An 8,785-nucleotide genomic window follows, 5' to 3' on the forward strand; every position below is an offset into this window, starting at 1 on the left:
CCTGCCTTGTTCTTTCTTATATATTAATAATGAAGCCAATCAAAAAATTTGATATTTTATTTTATTTCACTCATTTTTTATTTTATTTCAATTAGTTAACTGTAATAACCCTGGTTCTGCCTTATAGCAGATTATAGCTTATAGCTTTAAGTAAGTTTTTATATACATATATTATTTCAGTTCATTTTTATTTTGTTTCAATTAATGATTTTTAACTATATATTTTATTTTAATATATATTTTTCTATTTTTTTTTATATTTTCATTTATTATTTTAAGTAACTTTTTTTTTTAAGTAATAATTAATTTTTTTAGAATTTAGTTTTAGATAACCATCATAACCCTGCTCTGTCATATATGCTAAAAATAAAGTGGATCAAATGGACATTTGTGTTTCTCAAACAGCTTGTGCTCATGGGAAATATCCTATTATGACCATTACAAAGTGGTTTAATGACTAAAGGTCAGAATTTTAATTTTTGGTGTTAATTTTATATTTCATGTCTATCTTCTCAGGTGCCCAGAGGAGCTTCATTATGCCTCTTCTGAACATGACTGAACATGACAGCATCTCCAGCGCTTCCCCAACCCCGGATTCGTCTCCGTCTCTGTCCTCGTTTCTCCCGCAGACGAACTGCTCGGTGTCTCCGTCTCCCTCGTCTCCGCCGTATAACTTCTACGCCGTGTTGCTGGTGTTGCTGATTTTTTGCGTGGTGTTTGGTAATGTGTTGGTGTGTGTGGCTGTGTCCCGAGAGAAAGCGCTGCAGAACACCACCAATTACCTCATCGTGTCTCTGGCCGTGTCCGACCTGCTCCTGGCCACGCTGGTGATGCCCTGGGGTGTCTATCTGGAGGTCAGTGGACGTCGTGATTGGTCAGTTAAATTGGTAATTAAATGTAGTTGCAGCCTTGATAAGCACAGAAGTAGAGCCGTATGAAATCGGTTAAATTTTTCCCAAATTGCATTTTATTTTACACAAATTCTGTTTTTTCCTCTACCTTTATTATTGCTTTTTTCTGAATTCTGTCTTTTCCATTTCCATTTTTCTGGATTCCATTTTAATAGTTCAATTAAACTTTAGCTATCAAAAGCATGTGTAATTAATCACAAAATCACAAAAAAACGTATGCAATTGAACAACCATTTTTATTAAGCAAAAATGTCATTTTGAAATCCCTTTAATTTTTCCCAAATTTTATTTGTTTATTTTTTCTCAAATTCTGTTATAGTTCTAATTTTTCTGGATTTGTTTCCCTGGATTAGCAATTTGAAAAAATGTAAGTTATATAGACTAAAGTTTCTGGATTTCTTTTTTTACACTTTAATTTTTTTGGATTCCATTTTCAGTTAAATTTTTGTAATCAAAAAGCATGTCTAATTAATTGAAATTATGAAACTTATACAATTTAAGAACAATTTATTTTTAAGGCAATATTATTATTATTTTTTTCCAAATTCTGTTTTATGTTTACACTTTTCTGAATTCCATATTGATGGTTTAATTACATTTTAATAATGTATTGAATTTATACAACTTTTAACAATTTATTCATTTTCAATCAAGCCCCTTTTTTTCCAGAAATTGTCTGTTTTCATTTTTTTGGATTTAACATAAATTCAAAAATGGTAGTAATCAAATAAGGCATGAAACATTCACATTTTAATTAATCTTTTAAAATGTAAAGAAAGAAAAAAAAATGGCATAAAAGCATGCTATTCCTTAAAAAATAAAGTTGTAATGTTTTTTATTATTACTTTTTTACTTTTATTATTATTATTTGAGATGAGTATTCTACTGTACAGTAGTAATATATTTTTGTCACAATTTCTTCAAGTTAAACCGAACTTTTATTTTGACGAGAGACTCATGTTTATGACTTTTATGACTCGATTACATGATTCTGTTTGCATCACAGAAATCACATGGCCTTATATAAGAACAAAACAAGCTGTGATTGGTCACTTCACATGTCAATCATAGGGTCTCCTGCTTTCTGATTGGCAGGTTCATGGTCAGAGTGTGGATCAGATTCTGTGCTGATTCCTCAAATGTGTGTGTAGGTTGTGGGAGAATGGAGGTTCAGTCGGATCCACTGTGACATTCTGCTCACGCTGGACGTCATGATGTGCACCGCCAGCATCCTCAACCTGTGTGCCATCAGCATCGACAGGTGACCCATCCGGCCCTTTCACCTCTCAGTCCACTCACTGACTAACAGCGGGAATGAAATCTCTTTCCAGAATAAAAACAAGAATGATTCTGATTAACGTTTGAGCAATTTCCTAATCTGTTTTGCCTTTGGATCTTCGCTTGACCTGAATTTATCTTCGGTTTAAATGCACTCCAGGCAATTGCATGCCGGCAGAGGAGGTTATGAATTATAAATCCTGTGTTTGAGGCACTTTTTACACTTGCGGGGAATTTTAGTGAATGCTGCTCCTCATTAAACCCATGCTGGAAAATTGGAACCATGCATTAAAGTCGAGGTGCATGCATAACGAGCTGCACGTAAAGTGCTTTGCTTCTCAGCATCGTGGATGAGTTTGGCGTTATATAAATGCGCGACGCGGTAAAGAGAAAACTGACTCATCTCATTCAAGTCCACTTGATAATAACCAACCAATTCATTTCTCATCTCAACGGAAATTGTGTTTTTGTTCCTATTCAAAAGCGGTTTCATTTTTGACTTTCTGAAGACTGAATGGTGGGTCACGACCTTTAAAACTTCTCAAACTTCTCGGTAAATGAATCTGCTCGTGTTGCAGTTTCTGTGAATCGCTCAGCAGACTTTCAGAGATACGCTCCGGTCGTTATTGTGTTTTATTCTCTCGAATTAAACTCCTCTCTGAGAGGAATGACCTCTGTGTGTTTCCTTCAGTCTGATCAATGTTATTGACAAGCACAATAGACAATTGATCATCTCGATCGAAGCGCTGTCTGTGTGTATTATAAAATATGTATTACTTAAATATAAATCAATGATGATGTTTTTTAATCAAATTCTTAAAAATATAGAAATAATTATTTCTGTATTTCTTCTATATATATTTTCTATTTTTTATTATTTCCAATTTTTTTTATTTGATTAGGAATGCAAAATAGCATATATTTTAACTTTCTAGAGTATTATTATTTGTATTTTTCAAATTTGATTAGGAATGCAAAATAGCATATTTTTACATTTTCTGGAGTATTATTATTTTTATTTTTCAAATTTGATTAAGAATGCAAAATAGCATTCAATGTTATTGACAAGCACAATAGACAATTGATCATCTCGATCGAAGCGCTGTCTGTGTTCACAATAACACCTGTCTTACTACTGCTGCAGAATATATATGTTTAATGCGTATGTGAATTTTCTTTATGCTTGCTATACCTGCTACAATTGCCTAATTTTGACTCGTTACTTGATCAGAGTGCCCAAAAAATATTAAATAATACTTATTAATATTTAATTAATTTTATTGTTTATTTATTGTACAAAATTTGATTGAAATGCATATATATATATTAAGAATGCAAAATAGCATATTTTAAAATTTTCTGGAGTATTATTATTTTTATTTTTTAAATTTGATTAAGAATGCAAAATAGCATATTTTTACATTTTCTGTAATATTATTATTTTTATTTTTCAAATTTGATTAAGAATGCAAAATAGTATATTTGTTAATTTTCTGGAGTATTATTATTTTTATTTTCCAAATTTGATTAGGAATGCAAAATAGCATATTTGTTAATTTTCTGGAGTATTATTATTCTTATTTTCCAAATTTGATTAGGAATGCAAAATAGCATATTTTTACATTTTCTGGAGTATTATTATTTTTATTTTCCAAATTTGATTAGGAATGCAAAATAGCATATATTTTTAACTTTCTGGAGTATTATTATTTTTATTTTTCAAATTTGATTAAGAATGCAAAATAACTTTATTTCCAAGATGATAACTGGATGCCGCTCACATGCTTGCATTGTTAATTACTGCGTAATGGGTACAGTTTCACTGCTTTTCAAAAATAGTAGGCAGTTCTTACAGTGTACTTGTTATTCAGTGAGTAGAAAACTATTATTCCATTCATTCTGTCCTTCATGTCTGTCATCACTGGTGTAATATTGTATTCGTTACATCAGTAATTTGCTCACTGATCTAAGCGTGTGTTGATGTGCAGGTACACAGCCGTGGCCATGCCGTTACTCTACAACACGCGCTACAGCTCCAGAAGACGCGTGGCTCTGATGATCGCTGTCGTCTGGTTCCTGTCCTTCGCCATCTCCTGCCCGCTGCTGTTCGGACTCAACAACACAGGTACACACACTCACCTGGACCTCATAACTGGTCTACGAGGAAACTGCATCCATAGAATCACAGTCTTTTGTTTTCTTTTACATGTGCAATCAACATTAGCCCTATAAAGCCTAATTTCTGAGGTCTCTAGATGATCAAAACGGTGCTGTTGCACTCAATCTCTTCTGTCGTCTGATTGAAGCTCTTTTAGCGTAATTCTACAAAGTGTCCAGCTTCAGCTGCTGCTTCTCGTGTCAAATCTTGACTGATTTTTATCAAGTAAAGGCCAGAATTTCACTGTTCCTCAGCGGAGGAATGATCTTCACAAGCCTCCAGAACATCTCACATCTTCTGAGGAGCCTTTATTTCTTCAGCTCTCAATCACTGCATTATATGTTTGGAGCATTTCAATCTCATCTTACTGAGACAGATTACTGGAGATATAGAGACAACTGATATTTAGATCATTTTATGTCAGTATCTGCTGCACTGTTATAAAGATCTCATTGATTTACATTACAAGCAGCAGAATTTCATCATAGAAATATCAGCATCTGCAGCAAATTCAGATTTTTGCTCAGTTTTTGAATAACATGAGCTGTTTTTACTTTATATTCTCACTAAATGAGCCATAAAAGCTTTATGCATCAAATATGATACTCAATAAAAAATGCAAAATTTATTAGAATTAAAAAAAAAAATTGTCTAAAGGTTCAATAAACTGTTCCATTTTTAAAAAAAAGATTTTCCTGACTATTACTTCATATGTCAGGCTTTACAGAGTTAATAGATGCTCCAGTCCTGTTATGACTTCTCTCAGTAACTTCTGTCAGTTCTTTAACACACAGCAACGGTTCATTACAACCACGTCAATCGTCTAGATTTGATGTAAATGGACACTGAACGAAGAGCTGAAGTTCTTCTAAAACAGTGAAAGTCATCTCTGCTCAGCCTAGAGCCGTCGAGTTTAATCTCATATTTCTCCTGTAAAGCCTGACCTCCGTCTGTGTCTTTATGAGCTTCATTGGTTGAAGCAGCACGGTGAACTTTAGCACTGATCTCCATCCAGAGGGACGTGGCTGGATTTATGCGCTCGTAATGAGGTTTCCCTCCATGCATAATTATCACGTCCGCACTCCGGGCGATATGTGTGTTTCTCCTTCACGTTAAAGTTCTAAAGATCAGCGCTCATATACAGTTACATGTAAGGATTTGGGAATAAGAGCAAATCCCAGTATCCCTGCAAAGATCACATCCTCCAGGCGAACCCAAAACACATCTGTTTAGCTCAGCGGGAATCATCACTGCCGGAATGGAGAGCAGGAAAGGTCTGTGAATTAATTATGAATGTGTTATTGTTAGAGCCATTGTGTCAGATTGTGCTTCAGCTCAATTCATTAGTGTCTATGAGAAATGTCTGCCATCGCTATATGTATAATATGTATAATAACACGTGAAGTTCATCTCCAGAGCTGCTCTGAGAGTCACTTCATCAGCATTTCACAGTTTAATTTGGGAAAACTATCGGCAGAGATCTTCACGACAACCCACCAAAATAAAAGTTTGGTTTAATTTGAAGAAATTATGACAGAAGTTTATAACTATTCTACAGTAGAATGTATTTCTCAAAATAATGATAGTATTAGTAGTAGTAGTGATAATAATAACAATAATAATAATATCCTACAAATCCTCTTCCATATTTCCTCTTATTATTATTATTATTATTACCTCTGTTGTGAAGCGCTTTGTTTTTTAATTAAATTGTTCAAAAAAAGTTTAATTAAATAGTTATGTTTTATGCCTTCATTTTGATTACCATCATTTTTGATTATATATTTGTATAAAATCATAAATCCAGAAAAATTAAAACAGACAATGCAGAATTTCTGAAGAAATAATTTAATTATTCTAAAAATTATTAGATTGTATGTATTCAAATGCTTTTTGATTATACATTTTTAATGAAACCATTAAAATAGAATCCAGAAAAAAAAAAAATGGAAGAAAAAAGACTTAGGGGGAAAAAATGAAATAGAATTTGGGCAAAAGGAAAACATATTTCATATCTGTTAAACTTAAAAAAAAAATTTTTTTAATTTTATAATCTTCATTATTAATTAAATTAATTAGACTTGCATTTTGATTACTGACATGTCCAGAAAATCCAGAGGAAGTTATTTTAAAAAATTGAATTTAGGGGGGGGGGGAAATGGATTTAATTAAAAAATTAATGTTTTGTTCAAATTTAAAAATGTAATTTTTACAAAATTGTATGTTTTGTGATTTAAACTAATTAGACATGCTTTTTGATTACTAAAATTTAATTTAACTATTTAAATGAAATCCATAGCAATTAAAACGAAAAAAAAAAAAGGCATTTAGGGGGAAAAAATAAATAAAACATTTGTAGAGTCTTGCATTTCCTCTCCATTTTTTTTCATTGGTGTCTATGAGAAACAATTGAGTTATTAAAGAGATCTCAGTTCTGGTTTCACCTTCCTACAGGAAAATTCCTCTGATTTCTCTTTCAAAAGTTTTATAAGTCTTGTAATTTATGAAAAGTGCTCTATCCTCCAGCGCAGTTGTTCAAGGAAATAAAGCAGAATTTTAACTAGTTGACCTCCAGTTGAGTTTAGTTATTGTTAATGTCACATGTAGCAATAAGCGAGACGCTCTTCAGCTCGAGTGGCGCGTTTGCGTTCAGAGACCATCACAGATTGTCCCAGCACGAGGATGAGGCGATTAGGGATATGCCGGTATCAAATTTTCATGTTGCGATTAATTGCTAATGCTTTTATCACGGTATGCGGTATTATTGCAGTGTTGAAATTTAGTTTAAAAAAAGTGCTGTCATAATACAGTATAACAGGTTTAATAACTTTTTACCGTGATATATCACATTACCGAATACCGGCACAAGTCTAGAGGCGATGAAAAGATAACAAGCACAGATAATACGCAGCGTTCAACCAAATGTGACGTTTCCATTGTGAGCATCTTGAAGTTATGTTTAAGTCAAGTTTCTTTAACAAGATGTTATTCACTCAGAATGAATATTCTGTTATATTTATTCAGCTTCATGTAACTTCCTTTACTCCAATATAGGAATAGTTCACCAAAAAATGAAAATACCTTCACCCTCGGTCCATCCGAGATCAGGATGAGTTCGTTTCTTCATCAGATCTGGAGAAATGTAGCATTGCATCAGTGTCTCACTGCAAGTGAATGACTCAATATATTTGAGTTAAAAACGTCTTAATGCTGGATTAGTTTCAGCTTTTGTCTTCTCCAGATGTTAACTGATGGACTGGAGTGCTGTGGATTACTTGTGGATTATTGTGATGTTTTTATCAGCTGTTTGGACTCATTCTGACGGCACCCATTCACTTGCAGTGAGACACTGATGCAATGCTACATTTCTCCAAACCTGATGAAGAAACAAACTCATCCTAATCTCGCATGAACTGAGGGTGAGTGCATTTTCATCATTTGTGTGAACTGTGTTTGCATGAGATTCACTCTTCTCTTTTCTCTCTCTCTTATCAGCCGGTCAGGAAGGGAGAGACTGCAGTTTTGCCGACCCTGCTTTCGTGGTTTATTCGTCTGTTGCTTCCTTTTACGTGCCCTTCATTGTGACCCTGCTGGTGTATGTGCAGATCTGCGTGGTGCTGCGCAGACGGGGCAGACGCACCGCACCATCACGCAGACACGGCCTCCATCCAGAGCCCAGAGATGCACAGAGATCCCGCAAGGTGTGCTGGGAAAGAGATTAATACTTTTATTCATTTTATTCATCAAGGACGCATTATATTGTATCAAATATTGTGCAGCACAACTGTTTTCAACATTGATAATAATCAGAAATGTTTCTTGAGCAGCAAATCAGCATATTAGAATGATTTCTGAAGATCATGTGACACTGAAGACTGGAGTAATGATGCTGAAAATTCAGCTTTGGTCACAGAAATAAATTACAGTTTAACAGATGTTCACATAGAAAACAGTTATTTGACATTGAAATAATATTAATTTTTTTTTAATGTTTTGATTAAATAAAAGCAGCCTTGGTGACCAGAAGAGACTTCTTTCAAAAACATTCTTACCTTAATTCACCACTCTGTAAAAGGCTTTATTCATTATAATAATACTGATTATTATTATTATTATTAATAATATTATTATTATTATGGTAGGGCATTATTTTGCATCTGTTAAGAGAACTGCTGAATTAAATTAAATTCAAGTTTATTCGTATAGCACTTTTTTACAATCGTTTCAAACCAGCTTTACAGAAAATGCATGTTTCTACAATTAAGAGTCGAATTAATCTCTCTTTTTGTTTGTCAGAATAAATGCACTCATCCTGAAGATGTGAAGTTGTGCACTTTAATAGTGAAGCCTCCTCCAGCTGCTCCACAACGCAAGAAAGTGGTAAAACACTGCAGTCCTTCTCATGTTCAGAGTGTGTGTGTGTGTGTGTGTGTGTGTG

At 33.5% G+C, this 8,785-nt stretch overlaps 1 protein-coding gene across 1 annotated transcript in view; it reads left to right on the forward strand.

The window, feature by feature from the left end:
* Positions 1-536: 536 nt before the first annotated feature.
* Positions 537-8,785, forward strand: part of drd2l (dopamine receptor D2 like) — a 12,582-nt gene continuing 4,333 nt past the window's right edge. The window contains exons 1-5 of the mRNA XM_016466871.1: positions 537-854; positions 2,063-2,172; positions 4,178-4,314; positions 7,843-8,048; positions 8,644-8,727. Of these exons, the coding sequence (XP_016322357.1) occupies positions 537-854; positions 2,063-2,172; positions 4,178-4,314; positions 7,843-8,048; positions 8,644-8,727 (855 nt within the window). The remainder of the gene's footprint in view (positions 855-2,062; positions 2,173-4,177; positions 4,315-7,842; positions 8,049-8,643; positions 8,728-8,785) is intronic.

The sequence above is a fragment of the Sinocyclocheilus anshuiensis genome, unplaced genomic scaffold, assembly GCF_001515605.1.
Source record: "Sinocyclocheilus anshuiensis isolate Anshui unplaced genomic scaffold, SAMN03320099.WGS_v1.1 scaffold480, whole genome shotgun sequence".
NCBI lineage: Eukaryota > Metazoa > Chordata > Actinopteri > Cypriniformes > Cyprinidae > Sinocyclocheilus > Sinocyclocheilus anshuiensis.